The 24,547-nt window shown below is 51.7% G+C and overlaps 1 protein-coding gene across 1 annotated transcript; it reads left to right on the top strand.

Annotated features, from left to right (window-relative positions):
- Nucleotides 1-11,625: 11,625 nt before the first annotated feature.
- Nucleotides 11,626-23,907, top strand: LOC138396742 (keratin, type II cytoskeletal 1b-like). The gene is made up of 9 exons (XM_069490380.1): nt 11,626-12,171; nt 17,062-17,276; nt 18,793-18,853; nt 19,379-19,474; nt 20,674-20,838; nt 22,214-22,339; nt 22,453-22,673; nt 23,119-23,153; nt 23,591-23,907. Exons 1-9 carry the CDS (start codon nt 11,626-11,628, stop codon nt 23,905-23,907), a joined length of 1,782 nt encoding a protein of 593 aa, XP_069346481.1.
- Nucleotides 23,908-24,547: the final 640 nt, after the last annotated feature.

The following is a 24,547-nucleotide window of genomic DNA, read 5'->3' as shown; positions in this document are numbered from 1 at the left end:
GGCGTTATCCGGTTCTGTAAGGTTCATGGATGAGTTTCAGTGTGTCTTAGAACCCCCAAATTTTATAGATAGAGATATATAGATATATGTTTGTGCGTATGCCATTTTATTAAATTCCCCAAACGGTTTCTGCCCCAAACAAGGCATGAGCCACCATTTTAAAGACTGGGTTATTGAAAATCAGTGAATGTAGGTTAAATTCCTATGAGCCTGAAACCAGCCAGAACAGAGCCAGACTGCAGCCAGGTGTCCTGGAGCTAAGCCCAGGCCTCCTGCACTCCACCCGCCCACCCCAAACAGGCACTGGCAGCTCTCCTGAAGTCCCCCACCACCTCCTGCATGCTCCTCAGCTCCCCTCCTGCTTCCTCTTCTCGCCGAGCAGCCCATCCGGCAGCCCATCCAGGAGGCTGCTGATGTAGTTCTCAAAAAAGGTTCAAGGTTGTGGTTGTGGGTGTTGGAACTGGAGCTCAGTGCTTATTAGAAGGGAAATCACGCCCCAAACTCATGCACACGAAGATTACCAGTGCGGTGCTGGGCTAGGTGCTAACAAATGCTGTTAGGTAGATCCAGGTCCTGCCTCCCTGGAGCTTGAAGGCTGACGTAGGGTAGAAATACTGAGTCTGACGGACATGATTAGAGAGAGAAAGGAGTCGATTGTGTGAAGACTGAATTGGGAGAGTAGTCAAGGAAGCCCACATCTAGATGGGCTGGGAGAGAGAAGTTTTCTCTGATAATTCAGGAAGACTTCCTGGAGGAGGAAAGTTTTCAGAAGATGCTAAGTCATTTACCATAAAAAAGGAGAGACGTATAGGAAGGGTCTGACTCCTCCTGAGCTGGGCTAGGCCCTTGAGGCCAGGTGTTGCTAATCCCACTCCTTGGCCTGCTAGGGACTAGATCCAAGCCCAGGCTTCTCTAGTGACCAACTGTGTAGCCTTTAACCTCTGAGGGTTGTAGCTTCCTCAGTTGCCCAACGTCAGGGGAGGCAGGTGCAAGCACTAAGCACACAGGGCAGGTCCTCAGCGAATGGCAGTCTCCTGGCTCCCCTGCACCCAGAATGCCAACCTGCAGGCGGCCATTGCTGACGCAGAGTGGCACAGGGTGGTCGCCCTCAAGGATGCCAATGTCAAGCTTCAGGACCTCAAGGCTGTACTGCAGCAGGCCAAGGGGAACCTGGCCCGGCTGGCGCACAAGTACCAAGAGCTGATGAACGTCAAGCTGGCCCTGGACATTGACGTCACCACCTGCAGGACCCTCCTGGAGGGTGAGGAGTATAGGGGAAAGTCCACCTCGCCCCCAGGAGGCCCAGAAGCCTGGGGGCTTTTCCGCCTGAGCCTGCTGCCAGGTGTGGGTGTGTGTGCTGTTGGAGGTGATAGTGGCCCTTGGCAGGCACAGCCGCCTCCTATTAAGGGCAGGGAGATGCTGTCACACCAAGAGAGCTGTGTTTCCTGTGCATTATTAACATTATCAGATCCTTGCCTGGGTTAGATTTCCCCACCTTCATGCCCCGTGTTTTAGCTGTAAAATATATGTATGCAAAGAGGAGGAGTCATAGACATAAATGTTATTTCTAGCCCATTTCTTTATTACTGCCGTGACTGCAGGCTTTTGAAGAGCGGGTTCCTGTATGCTGGCACATGGGGACAGGGCGCTGGCCCATGCGGGTTCAGATAATATTTACTCAATAAAGATATTCTGAGGAGGCGGGGAGAGGTGGGCAGGCCCAGGCATGATCCTGGTCTGTCATTTGGGAGAATGTTCGCGGAAAGGTAGCACTTCAGCTCCAACCTTACCCAATAGAAAGACGGATGTATTTCGTGATGTTTTGAGCACCTGTCTGGCCTGTTTCTTTCTCTCAACATCAATCACGAAAGAGTCAAGGGAGCAGGCGGTGGGGGGACCAGGGCTTTCACCACTGTTGACCTAAAGACAGTGCTTAGGGAAAGAGGGGATCTGAGCCCACTGTCTGGTCGTCCCCAGCAGGATGTCCGGGGAGAGCCAGAGTTCCGTGAGCATCGGTGAGGGTCCAGTTCTTTCCCTGGGAAGGGGCTGGACGCCTGGGAATAAGGTATCTCGAACCACGGGCAAGCGCTGGGGCGAGATCAGCCCATCTGCAGGCTGGGAAGGGCTGCTGGGTGGTGGTCTCAGAGAAGCCACCTCCCCCCCTTGAAGCCTGTGCTCCCACCCTTTGCAGAGTCTCAGCACTGCGTTACCGCGTTACTGGGGAAGACCAGTGGGCACACTGGGGGTCACTCTGGGACTGGGGGAGGGGCTGGTGTGCCGGGCAGATGCCCCAGAGGCTCCCTGACCCCAAATTCTCTCTGCAGAGATGGTCCACACCACCACCAGTGGTGGCAGCCGCTGTGCCCTGGGAGGAGGAGGAGCCGGGCCGGCAGCGGTGGGGCCAGCCCCTGGGGCTCCTGGTGGGTTCTCTAGTTGGGGCGGGGTCTTCATGCGCCTTCACGGGGGTTGGCTGCGGCGGCAGCTCTGTCCACATCTCACAAAGCTCCTCCCAGAGCCCACGGTCCCACCACAAATTCTGAGTCGCGTGCCTGAGGTGTCCCTGGACCCTAAAACCTCTCTGCCCGCCTGCACACCCAGCTCTAACTCGCTCTCCCACACCTCTGCTTCCTTTCCCTCCACTGCTTCTGACCTGCAACCCGGAGCAACCCCTTCCCGGATGGCTGGTGGCTGGCATCGCAGCCCAAAAGGTGCTTAGAAGGGGGATCTGGCTGAAAAACTACCTATCCCTACAAGGCCAGGTCACGAGGCTGTGCCCAGGAGCTGGGCCATGCCACCGCCTCTGCCCCGCAGGAGGCCCCAGCCCAGTCGATGTCCCATTTCCTTATGGAGAGCCCCAGCCAGCCCTTTCCCCACTCTTGCAGACAAGGACTTCCCTGGTCCCCACTTCCTGCTGGTGCTTCCGTTTCCCATGACTGGTATGTCTCTTTTTGGCTCCAAGAAAGAAATTCTCTGTTCTGTATCTTAAATTAAATGCACTGTGTTTCAGACATCATTGTAGCATTTTCATCCTGGATTCCATACCATTGTGTCTGTCTTTGTAGCCAGCGGGTCACTCACAGTCCCTTTCACATTACAGAGCTCTGCCTGAGCTGGGAAGGAGAGCTGCGGAGGAAGTGTGAGGGCTCCGGGCTGGGTGGGGGGCAAGGCCTTTTCATCCAAGGGACACCATGGATGACATACATCAACTTGCCTAACTGATAAGATTTTGAATTCATAAAAATTTTATTATATTTGAAAAAAGTTGTAGGTTAGATTTCCTTGCTTTTCTAGTATTTTCAAATATGTCTGAAATTTCCCAGGGAGCACAGCTAATTATAATCAAATGAGCTGCTGGTAGTTAAATATTTCCAAAAGCAATTATAAAAATTCAAATGTTTTATAGCAAAAAAATTATATATATTGAGGGTGCTTGTTAACATGTTTGGTATGATATGGGGCAGAGCCTTCAAATATTAAGAGTTATGAAAGCCTACAAAGAATTTCAAATGGGGACCCCTAATCCTACCCCGGACATGAGCACGGAATCCAGGCAGATCCAGAAGTACTTGGACAGAATTCCGGTTCAGTGCAGGGCTGGGGAGCCCCAGCTAACTGCGGGCATGCAAGTGGGAGCAGCAAAATAAAAGGTGGACAAACATGCAAGAGAGGACGTGCATGAGAACCCTGCTTAGGAAGCGTTGTCCTCACTAGCGTAAAGGACGGACAAAAGATGTCAGATAAAGAGAGAGAGAGAACACACCTTATGGTAATCACAGAAACTTTCAGCTAAGTAGACGTGCAGCTTCGAGATCCCCAAATGCTCCATGCTATATAAAAAAACACAACATACAACTGCAGCTTCAACAGAGAATGTTCTAGCTCTAGAGTGAAAAGCTTGCCTGGAATAGTCTAATTCAGAGGGAGGGAAGCCCAGGGACTGTCCACTGCAGCCTGCACTCAGAGGGGCTGTGGCCTCACCTCGAAAAAACAAATCCACTCTACCAGGGTTCCCTTTTCTCCACACCCTCGCCAACACTTTTTATCTTTCAACGTTTTGATAATAGCCATCCTACAGGTGTGAGGTGGTATCTCATTGCGGTTTTCATTGCATTTCTCTGATGACTAGTGATGTTGAGCACCTTGTACACTGTTGGTGGAAATGTAAACTGGTATAATACAGCCATTATGCCAAACAGTGTGGAGGTTTCTCAGAAAATTAAAAATAGAACTATCCTAGGATCCAGCAATTCCACTTCTGAGTATATATCCAAAGGAAATTAAATTAGTATCTTGAAGAGATATCTGCATCCCCCTGTTCATTGCAGCAAGGAGTACTTGGATAGAACCCAGAACTTTATCCACAGCAGCCAAGATATGGAATTGACCTAATTGATCAATGGATGAATGGAAAATGTGGTATATATTCATATATATATTTACACACATACACACACAATGTAGTATTACTCAGCCATACAATGAAGGAAATCCTGTCATTTGCAACATCATGGATGAACCTAGAAGACATTATGCCAGGTGAAATAAGCCAGACACAGAAAAAGAAATACTATAGGATCTCACTTACATGTGGAATCTGGAACAGTCAGAGTCAGAGAGAAGGGTGTTTGCCAGGGGCTGGGGAGTAGGAGAAATGGGGAGATGTTGGCCAAAGGGTACAAAATTTCAGTTATAAGATGCACAAATTCTCTAAATAAAGAAGAAGAAAAAAGTAAGCCTACATATTCCTCCTAAGTGGTGGATGCAGCTCGGAGTGATTTGCTTTTAGCCTAATGACAGAAGAGATACTTTCGACCTGTTTCAAACCTGTCAAGAAATTGCCATGTTCCTTTAAACAGATGATTAAAGAAAAGCTTTTCTGCATCTTTCATGTGATTTACAGTGTATCACAAGGCCATGTGTTCCTGCTCACAGTGACTTTCTAATTTGTTAAGGGAAGCTGGACGGGAAATACAGTCTAGTTAATAGAAATTTGCTTTGTGTAGTAATATAATAATCACCAAAATTGATGATCCCTTGTTAGTTGCCTGGCACTATGCTAACAACTTTTTATGAACTAACTTCTCTAATCTTCACAGCCCTACAAGGCAGGCAGTGTTATTACCTCCACTTTACAAATGAGGAAACTGAGGCATAGAGAAATTAATGAATTTATCCAGGGTCATATAACTAGTAAGGGGTGGAGCTAAGTCCAAAGCCTCCTTGAACTGCCCCATAAAACATAAAGTGATATAGTACAATGGGAAAGTTTCAGGCTTTGGAACCAGGCTGCCCAGGTCTGCTGTGTGACTGTGTGCAGGGGTGTGACCACCCTCCCCATACCCACCCAAATGGCATCAGTAACATGCAGATGGCATCATGCCATCTGTTTAACTCCTGGCACACTGTAGGAGCTCAATAAAGGGTCTTTACTATTTATGGCCAAGGATTCAGGACTCTGCCTATTCTTTAAATGGAGGGAATAATAAAAAGTTGCTCATTCCTTATGTTTGTATAGCATTCTAATCTTTCTCACCATGGCTAAGGTGAGACATCAATGGGGAATTGACTGTAGGGCTCATATTCTCCTTGTAGACTTGGAATTCTGGTCCCCACCCCACTACTAACCAGCCCCAGAACCTTCTGTCTGTCCCATCCTTTTTTTTTTTTTTTTTTTTTTGTTGAGACAGAGTCTCACTTTGTTGCCCAGGCTAGAGTGAGTGCCGTGGCGTCAGCTTAGCTCACAGCAACCTCAAACTCCTGGGCTTAAGCGATCCTACTGCCTCAGCCTCCCGAGTAGCTGGGACTACAGGCATGCGCCACTATGCCCGGCTAATTTTTTCTTTATAGATTTTTAGGTGTCCATATAATGTCTTTCTATTTTTAGTAGAGACGGGGTCTCGCTCAGGCTGGTCTCGAACTCCTGACCTTGAGCAATCCACCCGCCTCGGCCTCCCAGAGTGCTAGGATTACAGGCGTGAGCCACCGCGCCCGGCCTGTCCCATCCTTTTTGATGCAACATGAGGAAGCATCCTCTGCTCAGACAACCCCATTCCTCTGTGGGGACCACACTGTTTCCTTTGGAATTCCATCCAGTCTAACCTGCAGCCTTGTTTTCCTGTGGGCCATACCTGCCCAGCTGCTCCCTTTGCCGCAGAGATGAGAGAGAGTTGCCAGATTTATAAATAAATGGTTGTATAAATAGCTGTGACTTCCAGCTTGTTTGATGGAAGAGTCTTAACACGCCTGGAACAATATTATCTGTGGACCTTTGCCATGGGAATTTGCAAGCTGCCCTTGTGAGGGCTTCCAGATAATATCCAGGCCGGACAGCACTTGCTAGGTTTGCAGAGAGGGAAAGAGATGGCCCGATCCTTAGTTTCCAAGCAGGCCCTGAGATTCTAGTCAAAGGGATATCAAAGGTGGGGTCTGAGGAAGAGAATAAGGCCTTAGTTGTTGCCCCAAACACTCGCCCTACCCTAGAGTCAGGAGAAGGACCCCCAGGGTAGTTCCTGCGTGCCCGGCACACCTTCCCACCCTGTGTGCAGGGATGCTAGAGATTGGAGGCGGAGTGCTCGGGTCTCCATCTCTCCCAGGCTGCAGGGGCACAGAGGCAACTGAGGATTTCTCATGGGCCTCCCTGTTCCTTTTTGGACCGAGAGGGAGGGTGCCCAGGCTCTGGCTGTGCCACCAACTTCTTCTGTACCAAGTCCCTTTCTTGTATTTCCTCCTAGGAAAATGAAGGCGTGGGGACGATCTCTCTCTCATGTCTGCCCTGACACCCTGATGCAAGGAGAAGAGTGTCTGGGAGTGAGGGAAGCCTGGAGCTTCTGTCCTGTCCCAGGAGGCTGCGCTCCCTGGTCTGTGTCCGTCACTGCCTCCTGTCTGCTGGCTCCAGGTCAAGAAGCCCCCGTTTCAGGGAGATCAAAGGCCCCCATACCTACTCCAGGGCCGCAGCCCCCCATTCCCTCCTGGGTGGAGGATGGTGAGTGAGAGTCTCCCTTTCTCTCTTTCTGTGTCTCCACACCCCTGCCACACCTCTGTGATAGCCAGCTACAGTACCTGGCAGATGCAGGTGAGGCGGAGAACAGATTTGCGGCAGCTGCCCAGGCTGGTCCCACCAGCAGGTCCCCTGAACCCTGTTCCTCCGCTGCCGGAAACTGCGATCCCCGCGGCTGATAGTTGCTCCCCACCTCACCCTCTTGGCAGCCCTGGGTTTCGGTAGCTGGGAGACAGGCTGGGCAAGCTGGAGCCTTCGGCGCCTGCCCACTTTCTCCTGTTAAGGAGAGCACGCACTGGTGGCAGGAGGGGAGAGATGGGGGAGGAGGAACGGGGCACATCTCTCTCCACGCACCCCACCCCCTCTGCCATACATGCAGGTTGCGGAGTGGGAATGCCTGAGTTTAAATCTCCATTGCACCACTTTCACTTGTGATGAAATGATCAATGGACAAGTTACTTTATCTCTCCAAGTGTTGTTTTCTCATCTGTGAAATGAGGCTAGCAATAAGAATACCTTCGTTATGATGCTGGTATTTGGATTTAATGAGGCCATCCACGTTGTAGACTTAGCACAGTACATGGCCCACTGAAAGCATTCAATAAGAGGTTAACTATTACTGTGATGATCATTATTACTATTTGTCCTTGGACTGAATGGAGTCTCAAGAGGCCATTTCTTGTGTCCTTCTGTTTCCTCCAGGCCAGGGGTCCTTAAACTTGTCTGTGCATTAAAACCACTTGGGACCTTTTAAAAATTCCAAAGTCCAGACCACATCACCAGACCAATTAAACCCCAGTCCTTAGGGGTGGGCCCAGGCACCAGGGATTTTGAAGTTCTCCAGGTGGTTCCAAATGTGTAGCACGGTTAGAAACCACTGCTGGGTGCTGTCCAGGTTTCCTTTAGGGATAGCAGTTTATCCTAGGAAAATTACTCACCCTTTAATACTGACCTGAGGTTAGCTATCTCCTTTGGGATAAGCAAAATCTCTCATGCTCCACTTTAAGTCAATTTTTTCTTGTTTTAAGGAAGTAGAGAATAGCTATCCCCCTGCACCAAAGGCTCAGTTAGTAGCATTAGCTGGGCATCCCTCCTCCTCACCCATGCTCTTCCAGGGAGGGGCAGCAGCCCACCAGGGGCTGCCCAGCTGGTAGGAGATGGACTGGGGTGTTGGCATTGGATGCTGGCAGCTGGGCACAGCCAGAGATCAGAGGCTTTCTAAACTCTGCTGCCTGGGACTTCCACTTTTATTTTATTAATACTTTACCATATTTATCATGAGGGTAAGTACAAACTTGGGTGAGTGCTCAACAAACTCCACTGGAAGACCTCATTGGTACCCTCTGTGATCTAGCCAAGCTCTGTTCCCACTGTTTCCCAGTTCCTTCCTCAAGCTAGGGGGCCTCTCCACAGCTGCCCCCTCCTGCCTCCTGCCTCCACACCATGCCCATTTCTTCCTCTTGGCCTTGACACGAGCTGTCCCTTGGTCCTTCCCCAGCCCCAATCCCCTACCCCAGAGCACCCACCTGTGTGCATACAGCACATCATTCAAGGTTGGCCTGAGCTGGCCCTTGCTTATGTGAAGACTTCTACGATTGCTATTCTTTCTAAAAACTCTCACAGGACTCATAGGTCTAAATGCTATATCCATAGCCACAAAACACCAATAATAATAGCAATCATTTTAAAATTTTATTGTCTTCAAGTGCTGTGCTATGTACTCTCAGTGTCAGTTGAGTAGGGTTCAGAGAGCTCAGTAAGTTGTTCAGTAATAAAACTAGTACATGGTGGAGCTGGGGTTCAACTCTAGGGCTGCTTAATTCTGGGGCCCAGACTCTTGGTTTTCCAGGATATCCGTGTGTTAGTCTTCACTTTAGCTTGGTTGGGTAGGCTTTTGTCATCGGCCCTCTCTGCCCAGCAATTCCATGGGCACCTATGGGGGAAGGAAGGGGCTCCTGGTCCATGAAGTTTCCATCCCAACATCAAGGAGCTTCCTATTTGTTTAGTCGGAGTGGAGGCAGATGTGAAGGGATTGACTCTGTGTATTCCAGCAGGTGAGAGAGAGGTGGGTGCACATGAAGGGGCCTGGGGGAGGAAGGCCATTTGTCTGGCTCCTTGCAGCTTATGAAGTGGTCTTCCACATTTCACCTCTGCTACTCATCATAGTCACCCTGTGAAGCTGGGATTATGATCCTTAATTTAGAGGCTAGGAAACCGAGGCTCAAGGAGTTGTGTTCAAGCCACGGGGCTAGGAAGGGGCAGAGCCAGGAGTCGAGGCTGGGTTTCAGGATGCCCAGCCCAAGGTCTTTTCACCACTCCACTGCCGCTTCCTGCTTGGGCCTCCTGTCCGTCCTCTGTAACACCCCATTTCCTCTGCAGGACATCTGCCTCTTCCTTCACCCTTGTTCTCTCTGCCTCTTCTCCACCTCTACCTGACTCAGAATCCTTGCCTTTAGGCAAATTTATCACACTCCCCAGCTCCACTTCCCTTTCCTTCCTCTGCCTCTGCTGGGTTCCTCCTTCTCACTCTGTGCCCAGGAGCTGAGCCTTGGATTCCCTCTCCTACCGAGAGCTCCCCAGGCTGTCAGGGTTAGGTGCTTTGTACTAGGGTGGCCAACTGTTCCAACTTGCACAGGATTCTTCTGGCTTAAGCACTGAAAATCCCAGGCCAAGTAAGACATTTGTCATCCTACCAGGATTTGTGAGCTTTTTTTTCACATGCCTTATAGCATTGACTCCTTGAAAAAGAGACACTACGATTCTTTAAGTATCCGGTGCTCTAGGGTAGGCGGTTTGCCTAAGAACACACAGCCAGTAGGCGGTAGGGCTGGGACCTGAAACCAGCTCTACTTGCTATGAACTTGAGGCTCTTCTATTCCACTGTGTCTCCTGGACGACCCACTAAACAGTTCCCAAGCATAGATAGCAGAGACTGACGGTAAGAAGGCGTGGAAGCTGCTCTCAGAGCCTCTTCTGAGAGAGGGCTGCCTCTTCCTCACTGCTGTGCCTGACACCTCTCTAGTTCCTTCCTACCACCTGCCCTTCCCCACCTCTATTGGGATTTCTGCTCCAACTTTTGGGGAAGCTGTGATTCCAGTCCCAACTTTTGGAAAAATATTTATTGCATGAACACAAAGGAAAAAGACATTTAAAATACAGGCAAAAACCTCCCACAACCCCTAATAAAGCAATTCACTTTCTATGGATAGTTTTTAAGCCTGCCTTATCTGCATTCTTAATTTTTATAAGTTCGTAGCATAGTGAAGTCCGCTCCCTTCCTTTAACACGGCACCACAGGCCTTCCAGTTCTGCTGCATGGTCTCCGTGACGATGATTCTAAATAATTCTATCCAAATGGGCAAGACATCACTCAGCCATTTTTCTGAGGCTGGACATTTAGGTTTTTTTCCAGTTTAAAAACTATTATTATTACATTTCAAATGAAAGCCACAGTTATTTGAGCCCGGAGGGCAAACATGTTTTTGTTGGCGGACGCGGATGCTCAGTGACTGGGCCTTACCCCAGGCGTGTCGTCTGGGACGCGCTTCTCAGAGTGTGGGCACAGCCCAGGGCTGCTCCACGGTGCTTCGTTACTGGTTCATGATAAGTACAGAATGAGAGTAACCATTTAGGAACTTACCATTGTTATTTTTAGTAGTGGAACAATTTTATGTTTGTTCAATCTAAAAATAAAAAAAAAATTAGGGCTTATGTTTTGTGTATGTTTGTTTTTTAAAATCACCTTTAATGGGTGATCCATTTTATTCTATTTTACAAAAGAATTGTCTATAGCACATTGGAAATGATAAGAAAAGGAGCTATTTTGGGATGGTTTGTCTCCTGGTCTAGGAGACAGGATTAGGTACTGGGAGAAGCTCTGCAAATCTGCAACCGCAGACCTTTAGTGCAGAAGAGCCTCACTGCTCCGTGTTGAGGAGCCTGAGGCTTATGGAGCAGTGCACGGTATGAGCGACCTTGGGCAGAGTCCCTGAGTTCCACTTGCTCTCAGTAACCACAACTCGATGTTTCCACGTGATCAGATATGGGGTGTGCATGGTGGTGATAACAGTAGGGAGCAGAAGCAGGGTGTGGGGAGGTCAGAACAAAACTTTCACCCCACTAGGACAATGCTACAATGGGAGGTGTCTCCACCCTCATCCTCGCTGTGGTCCTGAGGTCGCCGGACACCCCCTAGCTTTGGCCCAGATCTCCCAGGCACACCCTCAAAACAAACAACTCGATAGTGTAATTTCTTAGGAAGAGATCAATTAATGATTTTGGGGGAAACTGTATAGGAGTTTCCAGCAACTAGATTCTGAGAGATGATTGCGCTCTGATCTCTAAATGGCAAGAGATGAATGATAAATGATCAAGTTAGGGAAGTTGGTGTGCAATGTAATTTCTGCAACTCCTAGGTGTGAAGTTTTAAACAGATATTACTGGCAGGCAAACTAAACATTAACACTCCCCTCCCAGGATTCTGAAGGTGCCCAGCCCAGCAAGTGTGTGTATATATAGGGACTGAGCCAGATCTCTTCCAAAGAGTCAGAGCTGCTTCCCACCCTGGTCTCTGTCTCCTTCTAGCTGGGCCTTTTCTTTTGTCTGCTTCTCTGGATGCTCCAGCAGCCATGAGCCGCCAATTCAGCTCTCGGTCTGCATTTAGCTCAAGGAGCAGGCGAGTTTGTAGTGTTAGCTCCTCTGCAGGCTGTGGTGGTGGGAGTCGGGTTGTGGGGTCCGTGTGTCAGGCCCGAGGGAGGTGTGGCGGTGGTGGATATGGGAGCCATGGAAGGGGGTTTGGCTCTAGGAGCCTCTACAATCTGGGTGGCTGTAGGAGCATCTCCATTAGTCTAGTGGGGAGAAGTGCCAGTGGTTTCCAACAGGGTAGAGGGGCAGGAGGAGGATTTGGAGGGGGTAGAGGCTTTGGGGGTGGCAGCTTTGGGAGTGGTGCCTATGGAGGAGGCAGTTTTGGGGGTGCTGGATTTGGGGCTAGCAACTTTGGGCTTGGGGGCTTTGGTCCTTCTTGTCCTCTGGGAGGCATCCAAGAGGTGACCATCAATGAGAGCCTCCTAGAGCCACTTCACCTGGAGGTGGACCCTGAAATTCAGAGGATCAAGGCCCAGGAGCGAGAGCAGATCATGGTTCTCAACAACAAATTTGCCTCCTTCATTGACAAGGTGAGTGCTTTAGGGGCAGGTAGAGTCTTTGGTCACTGACCAAATGACTGAGAGGGCCCTTGTACCCCTGCCACCTCTCACCACATTGTGCTGTTTCAGTTTGGTGGCGACAATCACTTCCAGAGGTGTGTGTCCTGGGACCTTAGGAAATCATTTACCTCATTTAGGCTTTAATTTGTCTTCTTGGGGGGATTTATTTCTATCTTTTTTTTTTTTGGCAGGAAAGCAGATAAGGGGCATGAAAACACTCAACAGAGACGTGATATAGTACCCACCTTGCCATTCATCATTATTTACTCTCCGTCCACCCATGAACCATGCATCCATGCACCCATCCATCCACCCTCCCATCCATACTCACCCATTCACCCAACCATACACCCACCTCCACCCCCACACACTCACACATCCATCCATCCACTCACCCACCCATCAATCCACCCAACTATCCACTCACCCATCTGTCCACCCATCCAGCCCACAAATACTCACTAAGCATCCACTACATGCCAGGCACTGTGCCAGGTGCTACAGGGGGAAACAGGACATAGGTCCTGCTGTCAAGGAGCCCCATACCTGTAGGGGAAAGAATTACAGCAGCGTATGGGAAGTGTGTTCATAGGGGTAGTACTTTCTGGGATGTGGTAGCTCAAAGGAGGGTGCCACGAGCTCTGCTTGCTGGGTTCTGGGAGGGCTTCTCTGGGGGCCCCAGCTCTGACTTTAGTTTTGAAGGTGGAGGAAGAGCCAAACAGGCTCTCAGGGCAGAGAAGGTTTTCAGGCAGAAGGACCGGGAGGCATGGAAGTGTGACAGTTTCAGGGAATTTCAAATGGTTCAAATTTCCAGAGAAGATGGTATAACAGAGGGCAGAGGAGAGAGGTGGAGACAAAAATGCATAGGTGGGGCGGAGGAGCAGGCGGGGCCGCCGTGGCACAGCGCAGGTGAATGCCCTGCTGGGTGGGTCTCTCTGGGGGCTAAAGCCAATGGCGTACAGGTAGGCTTCTATCTGTGTTCCTCCTTTTGGCTCATCCTGGCCAAGGATGGGCCAGATGGAAACATGGAAGCCCCTCTCCCCAGCTTCCCGATTAAGCCCCAGACCAGGTCTAAATCACCAGGCAGCCGCCAGTGGAACAGCCACAATAAAGACCTTCCTCTGGCATTTCTTTCACCCCAAGGTGGGGGCACAGTGGCCACAGGGAGCTCCCCAGAAAGTACTTTGTCTTCAGGGATGTGGTGGGGAAGCACCTTGGAGCACACAGGCCCCTGCATACTTAGTGACTTTCCCTCAGACCCCGCGGGGGTTCAGTGTTGGGGCCAGAGCTTGACCTGTGGTCTGACTGCGGGTAACCGTGGCTGGGCTGCTGGGCTGCTGGGCTGGCCCCTGCTATTTGGGCAAATGCTGCAGACAGGGCAGTGTGTGGGTGGGAGGAGGAGGGGTGAGAGTGATGAGGCTCAGAGACAGCCAAAAAGGAGCTTGCCAGAGCAGAGTACTTTGGCCACTTCTGACCACCCTGGATGGGAATTGGCTGAATATCATCACAGCTCAGGCACAGGCAGCACTGGGAGGGTCGACTGGAGTGAGGGGTCACCACTGGGAAGCCAAGGCTGGGCCAAGGCAGGAGCAGGGAGGAGAGAGGACTGGGGGTCAGTGAAGTGACCACAGGCTGCTTAGACTCTCATCTGATTATAGTTCCTGCTGTTAACAGGGATCTGTCCAGTTTTATGGCATGAGGCAGCGAGCAGAGGCCATGGTGCAAGAGTCCTTGGCTCCCTGTCCTCCTAAGGGCATGGCCTGGGATGACCACGAGGAGAAGCTCCTCGGCTGGGTGGACTCTGCTGGCTGGAAGGGAGAGGCTTCTATTGTGGAGCTTTCTGGCCCTGGTTTCCAAACTGGCCTCCCTGCTTTCACCCTGAACCCTGGACAGCCTATTTTTCAACAGCACAGCAGAGCCATCCTTTAAAAGCATGTCATGTCACTCCTATATTTACATCCTCCAGTGGCTTCTTGTCTCATTTGGAATAAAAGCAAAAATCCTATAGGGTCCTATGTAATCCGGCCCTCCAACCCACAGCTGCGGCCAATCTCCAACTTGCATCTGTGAGAACCAGCAACATAGCCCTCACTAGGAGGAACAGCGCAAACTGCAGGGGCCAGTGAGCAGAGGGAGGCTGGAAAGTAGCTCCCAGGGTGCCAGCTGTCACTGTCTGCAGTGACCCGCGCCCCTCTGCCTCCTGTCCCTGTGCTCGGCAGCACACTACTGTACTCTCGCCAGCCTCCAGCACCTTACCCGCCTGTCTCAGGGCCTTTGCACTCGCCATCGCCTCTGCTTGGAACTCCTTCCCCAGACAGGCCCAGCTTCTGTCCCTTCTTCCCGTCTCTGCTCAGCCGCCACCATTTCAGCGAGGCCTTCCCTGGCCTTATTTAAAGCAGCACCCTCCGGGCCAGCATCGCCATGCCCCACCCACAGTCATTCCACGCGCTGCATATTTGACATGACCGTTTCTTTACAGTTGTCTCTCTGCATAGGACTCCCAGAGAGCAGAGATTTTGCCTATTTTATTTATCCCCAGCACCCAGAATAGCACTTGGCGCATAATAATTGCTCAGTGAATATGTTTTGAATGACAGCCCTTCAGGTCTCAGACTTGGACTCTCAGAGAGTGGGAATGGAGACAAAAGCTTTTTTAGAGACAATGACAAGGCAGCAGGACCTTAGGAAGGAAAGGCGGGTTCAGCTCTTCCCACCAAGACACTGGCCTGGCCTGGCTCAGCTGACCTTTAACCCTCTGTGCCAGGGGGAGTGAGTGTGGCCGGGACAGGCCATACTAGCAGGCAATTCTGAAGCCCTTTGCATTTCATGATCCCTGACACTTATTGTCTTCTCTGTCCTGGGCACTGTGTGTCTGTGGGTCCCTTGTGTCCCTCCAAGAAGAAAGCGGATGTGAGCCTGCCTTCACGGAGGCCACAGTGTGGCCCGGGAGGGACGTGGCTCAAACACCACCAAATGGCTGCAAACCTCCACAGCCGCTGCACAGGCGAAGCACGAGGGGCTGGACGGGGGACCCCAGTGGGACGCCACTTGAGCTGAGATCTAAAGGGTGAGGAGGAGTTTGCCAGGCAAAGGGCTAGGGAGCCCTGGGGTGCTGAGGGCACCGGGAGGTCACTGTGCAAGAGGGAGGGGCACCAAGGCACAGGGTGGGTGAGGTTAGCTCAGCTCGATGCCAAATTCTGTCTGTGCTAGCTGAGCTTCCCCTGAATTTTGCTGGCGGGACACAGCCCAGGAGGAACTTGGGGGAAAACACAGTGGCTTTCAAAGACTGTTCAGTGGTGAAGTCACTCCCTGGAGCCAGCCTCCGCCGGTGCTGTTGGGGCAGCCTGATGTGAACCGCAGTGTCTTTACTGAGCTCCTGAGATGCTGTGGGTGGGGTACGTGGGCCGAACTCGGAGCACCCAGAGCTGTCGAACTGCTCCCACACTCTATTATGTGGAGACTCCCCATGGGACCACAAGATGCTTTCCTTTGGTCCCCAAAACGCCACTGCCACTGAGCGCAGGGCTGTGAATGAATGCTGAATTGATTTCTCCACTCCCTGGGAGTGCCACCACGGAGTAATAGACGTGGCAGGAATTTCTCATGGGGGTGTTCCAAGCTGTGCTGACAAGCCTGGGAGAGCTGGTTGCTCAATCTCTTGCTTTGATAAGGCCAGCAAAAACGGGCCCTGGGAAACAGCGTTCTCCCCAAACGTCTTCCAGCCTAGAGTTAACAAGGGAGTTAACAAGGGCTGGCCCCTCATGTGGGCAGAGTCTTGAGGACCGAGGGGTTCTGGCGCCCTCTCTAGTGCCACATGGTAGGCAGTGTCTTCAGGCTCTGTTCCACCCAAACAGAGCAGTGGGCTTGCCCCTTGACACAGCTCCTGGAGGAGGGAGGCAGATTTTGGAGGCGGGCGTGTGTGTGCAGAGCACATGCCCGAGCAAAGCACAGAGGCAGCACTGCTGTCCCTGTCAGGGCATGGAGCAGAGGTTCCACGGTGCGCAGTGGCAGAGGAAAGATGAAAGTAGGTCATTACCACGTGAAGGACGGTCTGTGCACTTGGTCTGGACCCTGTATTTAACCTTTGTTTCCACAGTTTCGGGGGAAGAGATAGTGAAAATACAGGGCGATGTTCACCCTCCATTTCCTAGACTAATAACAGCAACATGGGTATCTCCCAAACACCTGACAACCAAAGTCCTTACTTTGGGGCCTTGCGAATACATTACACGTTTAAAAAAAATGAGAACGTTTACTTTTAAAATTCTGTGCTATAAAAGCAAGTAAATGAGGCTACTTTCCTCAGAAACATACTGGCAGGCAGCAGAGGGGGTGGCGGCTGCAGGGTGGGGGCACCCAGGCAGGTCTGCCGAGGAATCGGTTTGCTATTCTCAGCCAGATCGTTCCTTCCTTTCTCTCACTTCCTCCTCTCCTCTATCACACGACGCATTTCAACTGCAAAGAGAAAGGAGCCTTGGATTTGTGAGTGTTTCAGATGCTCCGAAACACCATTTCCTCATGTTGGCATGGATACACTGAGCGTGGAGGGTGAGAACTCTCTGGTGTGAGTTTTGTAGCCAAAGAAAACAAGGCACTCAGCTGGAGACAGTTTACCTTCAAAACCAGAGTGAGCTCAGTGTCAATTTTAGGCAAGTTGACCTTACAGCTATTGGTCAACCATCAGAAACCACATTGCATTCTGCGTGTCCTGGTCCCAGAGAAAGGGAGGCTCTCTGACCCTTGAAGGTACCATCCTGATTCCCTGAGGTCTGGGTGTGCTGTGGGGCTGCTGATCCCCCTACTCAAGGGGGAGCTGCTCTGACCCACGGCCTGGGGTGGACTGGGGTGTTTTGCTCTTAGGTGCGATTCCTGGAGCAACAGAATCAGGTGCTACAAACGAAATGGGAGTTGCTGCAGCAGGTGAACACCTCAACTCGGTCCAACAACCTGGAGCCCATCTTGGAGAATTACATCAGTCAGCTGCAGAGGCAGGTAGATTTTCTCAACGCGGAGCAGATGCGCCAGCACACGGAGGTCAGGAGCATGCAGGACGTCGTGGATGACTACAAGAACAAGTGAGGCTCCAGGAGGGGCAGAGTGGGGAGAAGCATGGCAGGGACGAGGCCCACGTGGGTGACACATTCTGTGTCAGCGTTCATGCGTAAAGTGTGGGACCATGCGGGCTCTGCACTGCACAACTGCAGGGGGCGCCATGTTGAGTGTGGCAGCCTTGCTAGGACGGTATTGGCAGCTAGCTGTCAATCATATTGCATGAGGAGGGACAGGATCTTCATGGATGTTGGAGCCAAATAAGCCCGAGTTCTGGTGTGGGCCCTGCCACTTGCTAACTGCCTGCAAATTCATCTTTTGAAGTCTTTAGTTTTCATGAGTAGAGTGGGGATAGCAACTATCTTCCTTGTTGGATTGTTGTGATGGGTAGATCCGTGGTTCTCCAACTTTGGCGCTCTTCAGCTTGCTGAAATCAGATTGCTGGGCCCCACCCCCAGAGTTTCTGACTCAATAGGTCTGGGGTGGAGTGAGAGTGTTTGCAGTTGTAACACGTTTCCAAATGGTGCTGATGCTGGTGGATTGGGGAACGCAGTCTGAGAACTGCTGGTTTGGATGAAATGATGCTTACTAAGTTCTCAGTACTGTGCCTGCGTGTGCTGAGCACTCAATAAGCATTAGCTATTGTTAGTACAGATGGCCAGGGGACAGGAGCGGTCGAGCTGCAGATCAGCTGCTCCTGAGTGGTGCAGGCCACCAGGCGGCCTCTCCCTCCCTCTCCTTCCCCACAAGGGGTGCAGGGTGCCACTCGCAACATCACCTTGACGTGCTTGCTCTATTGCGTCAGTGGAGGGCCAAGTGTCTGTGAGTCGACAAGGGAAAATGAAATCCACATAGGAGGTGCTGGGGGGAAAAATTATAGGTGAAATTTTTTTCTTTAAAAAAATTTAGGGCTGGGCTCAGAGGCTCACACCTATGTTCCTAGCACTCTGGGAGGCTGAGGCAGGGGGATTGCTCATGGTCAGGGGTTCGAGACCAGACTGAGCAAGAGCAAGATGCGGTCTCTACAAAAAATAGAAAAAAAAATTAACCAGGTGTGGTGGCATGTGCCTGCAGTCCCAGGTACTTAGGAGGCTGAGGCAGAAGGATCACTAAGCCCAGGAGTTTGAGGTTGCCGTGAGCTATGATGACACCACTGCACTGTAGCTGGGGTGACAGAGCAAGACTCTGTCTCAAAAAAAAAAAAAAAAAAAAGTAAAAGTGGTTGTTACTTTATGTTCTCAATTGAAAAAAATGATTGAGTGTGACACATTTACAAAGGTAAAAGATCAACACAAAGATGGGTACTCTGCGTGGCTGAGTTTTCCATGCCGGGCTGTCGTCCCTGCTGTTGCCTAAGGAGCCAGGAGCTGGCTCTAGCTCTCATGTGCGCACGCCAGGCTCTGCAGTGGACAGTCAGCATCGTGAGCAGGGCTCTCCAAGTGAGGACAGGGAAGGCCTGGGGAAGTCCAGCTTCCTGCTGTGGGAGAAACCTCAGGCAGCCAAGGTCAGCCCCTGCAGCCTGTTCCTTACCTCTCCTCACAGGTACGAGGACGAAATCAACAAGAGGACGAGCAGTGAGAATGACTTTGTCGTTCTGAAAAAGGTGAGGGAAAGAGGGTTTCCTAGGCGGGCTGCGGGGCTGGGAGGCTGAGTGGAGTGAGTGATCCCTGTGGGATGCTCTGTGACAAGGGCAGAGTGACCTGTGTGGCCGGCTTGCTGGGCGTGTTGCCCAAATGCAGGCCCTTGTGCTGAAGGGGTAAGTCTGAAAATGGCACTGATACGACTCTCTAGGAATCCTCCAGTTCTTATCTCTCCAGGGTCCTGGAAGTGAAATTAAATTAACTGACAGCTTTTTGAGGATCAGTTATGTGTGGCCTTGGGACCTGGGAAAGGACTCGGGGAAGGACCCGGGGTGCTGTGTGTGACTGACTGAGGTGTGGAGGTTGGTGTCACACCTCCTGCTGGCCAGGAAAGCAAGGGCTTGTTCCCTTGTTTGAGTGAGGTGATGACATTCTCAGGCAAGGAAGTAAACCCAGAGAGGCTTTGCCACTTGCCTGGGCTGCCTAGCGAGCTGGTGGTCGGCAACGGCTGGACAATAAGGTCAAAGTGCTTTTTGCTTGCTGTCCAGGACGTGGATGCTGCTTACATGAGTCAAGTGGACCTGCAGTCCAGGATGGACACCCTGGCCGGGGAGATCAACTTCCTGAAATATTTATATACGACAGTGAGTTCAGCCCTGATGCAAAACCCCTTTCTTTTCTCATATCTCACAAGGAGTATGGGCTGCCAGAGGGGAGGTCTGAAACCTAGCGTTACCCACTAGGTCATCTCCCCAGTCACCCTGACTCTGTGGGCCTGGAGTCAGCCACCCTCTAGAGCTGCAGTCCCCAAACCCCCAATACTGGTCCGTGGCCTGTTAGGGACCGGGCTGGAGAGCTTGCTGCCCCCGCCCCCACCCCCACCCCCATCGGTGGAAAAAGTGTCTACTGTGAAACCAGTCCCTGGTGCCAAAAAGGCTGGGGACTGCTGCTCTAGCAGCTCCAGTTCTCAGAATTCCCGGGTGTGGGCAGTGGAGATGGAGTCAGGGAGAACCCCGAGGTAGGGGAAGGTGAGGTTGTCCCTGCTGTGTGGCTCCCAGTCTGTCTGAGGAATGAGGTTAACACAAAGACATACAGGGGCAAAACCACCAGAAATCTTCAGTATTTCTGGGGAGTTGATAGGGCTATCAGAGGACTCTGCAGGAGGTGACAGTGGGGACTCTTAAAAGAAGTAGAGACAGACTGTAAGGGTCAGTGATAGCATACTCCTCCACCTGGGCCTTCTGTGGCTCGTGTCTAACTTGGGGTACCTGCCCTAGGCCAGATGCTGTGTTAGAAGCTTTACTTATGTCATGGACATCTCCATCTCCATTCTACAGATGGGAAAACTGAGGCACCGAGAGATTAAATTACTTGCTGGTTTACCCAGCTAGTCAGTTGGGTAGAGCCAGGACTCAAAAGTGAATCTGAGTAGTCTGAGCGGCTCCACAACTGGAGTCCTTTCTTCTGCCTCTGAGAGCTCATGAGGTTTCAAGAAGCAAGCGCGCCTGTCAGGGGCCCAGCTCGAGATAACAACCAGCCAAACAAGGCAGGAGTGGAGAGGCAGAAGAGGCATGGTGGGGAGGTGGTGTCTGCACGGGCTCTGAGTTCAGGCTCCTCCCTTCTCTTTGGAGGCTGAGCCTGGGTCCCTGCTACCTTGAGTTGAGGCAGTTGAGACTCTCCCCATCACCACTCACTGCACACAACAATTCAGAGGACTTTTTCTCCAAGACTTCCACCTGGCCCAGGCTTCCGGCTTCCCCAGAAAGACTTGAGGGAGCAGTAGAGGGAAACTGAGGCCCCAGGGGAGAGTGGAAGGAGTCAGCTTGTGACCCACACCTCGCAGGAGCTGTCCCAGATGCAGACCCACATCAGTGACACCAACGTCATCCTGTCCATGGACAATAACCGCTTTCTGGACCTGGACAGCATCATCGACGCGGTGCGCAACCAGTATGAGCTGATTGCGCAGAAGAGCAAGGACGAGGCGGAGGCGCTGTACCAGACCAAGGTGGGTGCTGCCCCGAGACTGGGTGCCCAGGAAAGCAAACAGTCCTTCTGGAACCGGGATTGTCTTTCTTTTATTTCTAAAGTAAAACACACTTGTTATAAAAATTCTGGGAATTACAGATAAAGATTACCCATATCTCACTATCACTATTAGTATGTTAGTATCTTTTCTATCAGTTCTTCATAGCTAATATTTATTGAGAATTCACACATGCCTAGCATTGCACAAACTGCCACATATATATTATTTCATTCAATACTTACAACAACCAATGTGGCAAGAATTTCATTATCGCTATTTTATAGATAATAGAGTGTGAGATTACCTAATTTCCCTAAGGTCTCGTAGCTAGTAAATGGCAGAGCTGGAACTTAATTAAACTCAAGTGTCTGCCTACAAAACCATGCTTCTAACCACTAGAATATTTTTTATCATTTTTTCCCATAATGGTATTTGTTAAAATATGGTTTTTAATTTTTTTACATATGACTTATGAATGCCTTTCTGTGACACTAAATATTCTACCTAATTTTTAACAGCATAGTGTTCCACTGTAAGATTATTCCCTCCCTTATAGATAAATATCTTTGTAGCTAAGTCTTTGGGCACATCTTTGGTTACTTCTTCACCATAAATCGAACTGGACCTTTTTGGATGGTGAAGACTCTGGTTGAAGGGACCAAGGCTGAAGACAGCTCAGTCACTAAATTCTGAACAACTGGCACTTGATAATCTGCTTTGTAGATGACCTGTGGCCAACTCCAATGCTGGCTGACCTCTGTCCCACTGTCCTGCAGACCGGTGTCCTGGGAGGGAATGGGTTTCAGCGTGAGACGGGGGAGGCAGGTGTCAACAGTGAAAACGTCAGGATGCAGAGGTTCCTTGAGTCAACACTCCCCCCACGCCCTTCAGAATCATGTCCTGTGGGTAGAGTTCTGACTGATGGGGCAATGCAGACACAGAAACAGAGATAGAAAGGAAGACGAGGACACGAGGTCCTGCCTGACTGCTAGGGAAACCATCCTGGAAAAGGGTAGGAAGTAATGCGGTGTGGTGGAAAAAGGGAGGAGGTCCCAGCGTGGGTAAGGACAGTGTGAAGGCTTGGAGGTAAAGAGGGCATCAAGAAGCAGGTTTCTCTGGCCGGGGGGTGGGCCTGCCCAGAGACTGCTGGGAACGAGGGGGCTATGTGCATGTGTGTGTGCAGCTCAGGTGAGGGAGGTTTGGTACAGTGTGAGTGTGTATGTTGGGGGGACCACAGGGATAGGTGGGATTATTCTGGGAACCTTCCAGAGGAGAGCAGCCTGCACCTGCTCCCTCCTGGAGGGGCTCATGGTGGGCAGCAGGTGCTGACCATGATGCTGCCTTTGGCCCTTAGTACCAGGAACTCCAGATCACGGCAGGGAGACATGGAGACGACCTGAAGAACAGTAAGATGGAGATTGCTGAGCTCAACCGCACCATCCAGAGACTGCAGACAGAGATCGGCAATGTGAAGAAGCAGGTGGGATGGGTGCTCAGAGAGGGCTGACCAGACACCCTGCCTCCCACAATGTCCTGCCAGACTGGGCTCCCGAAACTCAACCCCAAAACGGTCTGTGACTCTCTCTGGGGCAGAATGACCAGATACGCGCGGCCATTTCGGACGCAGAGGAGAGAGGAGAGCGGGCCCTCCAGGATGCGCAGCAGAAGCTGCAGGACATGGAGGAGGCCCTGCAGCAGGCCAAGGAGGAGCTGGCCCGATTGCTGCGCGACTACCAGGCAATGCTGGGAGCCAAGCTGTCCCTGGACGTGGAGATCGCCACCTACCGCCAGCTGCTGGAGGGCGAGGAGTGCAGGTGGGTCTGTCTGGCAGCCGTGTTTCTGGGGCGCAGCCCAGGATGCACCCAGGGAGCAGTGGGGCTCTTTGGAGAGAAGACGATCCCAGCTTTTCTGGGAAGATCGGTAGCCCTGGGCGAGCAGAAACATTCAAGTTAGTAGCAAAGGATGTGTGAGCTGGTAAGGCAGGGAGAAGTCATTGTTATCATTTTCTTGCCTCTAAGCAGAATGTCCCCAAACCCCAACGCAAGCCATCCCAGACAAGTGTCACCCCAACGCTAAAAGGCTTCATGAAAAATCCTCTCTGGCCTCACTGGCTCCCTGATCTCTGCCTGTGGGCACACATTTCCCTAAGGTGTGGGGACTGCTCTCCCTTCACACGACACTGCTCCCGATGTCTTCAGGCCACTTCCGCTTTCCTTCAGCTCCTGTGGGTCTGGCTGACATTGCGCTTTGGTTTTACAGGATGTCAGGGGAGCTGCAGAGCCACGTGAGCATCTGTAAGTAGCAGAGTCCAGGGACTGGGGTGGTTGGTGCTGGGCAGAGAGAGGGCTGGGGACGCTTGCCGATGACCAGCAGGGAGCTGAAAGCCTGGCATCTCAGCTTCCAGTCCCGTGCAACAAAGCCTGGAAGAATTCATTGAAATAAATTGTTATGATTTCAGTCTGCTTATCTTAATTTTTATGGTGTCTAATAATCAGGAGTGGCTAGAATTCTTTACGGTGTATATTCAATAAACAATGAAATACGTTGCTTAAAGGACCCCTGACATCTCGTATGAAGAATACCACGTATTGCAATTTCTAATGTAACAGAGCTTGCCAGTCGGATGCTACCCGTGGTCAAGGATGTAGGAGGCTGCAGGTGCGGGGAGGGGGCAGGTGGGTGCTGCTGCCCAGTCCTTCTGACCCCATCCGCGCTGCCCTCTCCCCGACAGCTGTGCAGAACAGCCAGGTGACTGTCAGCGGCGCAGGAGGCGGCGGAGGCGGCCGAGGCTCCGGAGGCTACAGTGGCGGCAGCAGCGGCGGCGGCGGCGGGGGCTACGGCGGGGGCTCCCGCGGGGGCGGCGGGGGAGCTTACGGAGGAGGGGGCTCCCGAGGCGGCAGTGGAGGCGGTTATGGGGGCAGCAGCGGCGGGAGCTACGGTGCGAGCCGCAGCAAGTACGGCGGCGGCGGCGGCAGAAGCGGCGGGTCGTCGCGCGTGCAGATCATTCAGACGTCTACCAACACGTCGCACAAGCTGATCCGGGAGTAGAGGCCCCGCCCGCGCCGCGTGGCTCTCTCCGGCTCCCTTCCTCGGGCGCCCTCCATCGTCTCCTCTCCCGTACCTTTTCCTCTCAGCAGTTTTGCCAATCAAATTCGACTCTAGGTGGGGAAGCGGGCTGGATAAGCCCAAACAGATCTCTCTTTGGAGGACACTGGCTTGCAGTCAAAAAAAGTTAGACACGTTCTCACTCAGATTCTGCCGGGGCGTCTGTCCCTGGAGACGCCCGAGGGACTGGGTTTAGCAAAGGAGAAAAAGAGCCCGTGGAGCATCTGTAAGGTGCACAATGGAGAGTTGATGTCTCAACCCCAGGCTCCTTTTCTTGCACCTGGGCTGCTCCGAGAACAATAACCCATTCCCCAGGGGAGCACGAAACCAGCCCTTTGGGCGAGTAGCTGATTGCAAGGCCAGCTAGCTTGGTAAGGGGAACCTCTGCACCAGGGGCCACGTCCTGCCTCCTGGGCCAAAGCCTCGCACTTTCACGTCAATGGAGAGTGTCGATTTGCTGCCTCCATCAGATTTCTGTGAGTCATGTCTGCCCTAATTCTGAATCCGTCTCAAGAAGCGTTGTCCCCTTTGTGAACAGCCCATGGTGCGAGTATTTCAGAGGGCATGGGACACGAACCATTAC

The sequence above is a fragment of the Eulemur rufifrons genome, chromosome 16, assembly GCF_041146395.1.
Source record: "Eulemur rufifrons isolate Redbay chromosome 16, OSU_ERuf_1, whole genome shotgun sequence".
NCBI lineage: Eukaryota > Metazoa > Chordata > Mammalia > Primates > Lemuridae > Eulemur > Eulemur rufifrons.
Note: the sequence above shows the minus strand (reverse complement) of the source record. Positions and strands in the feature narration are given on the sequence as shown.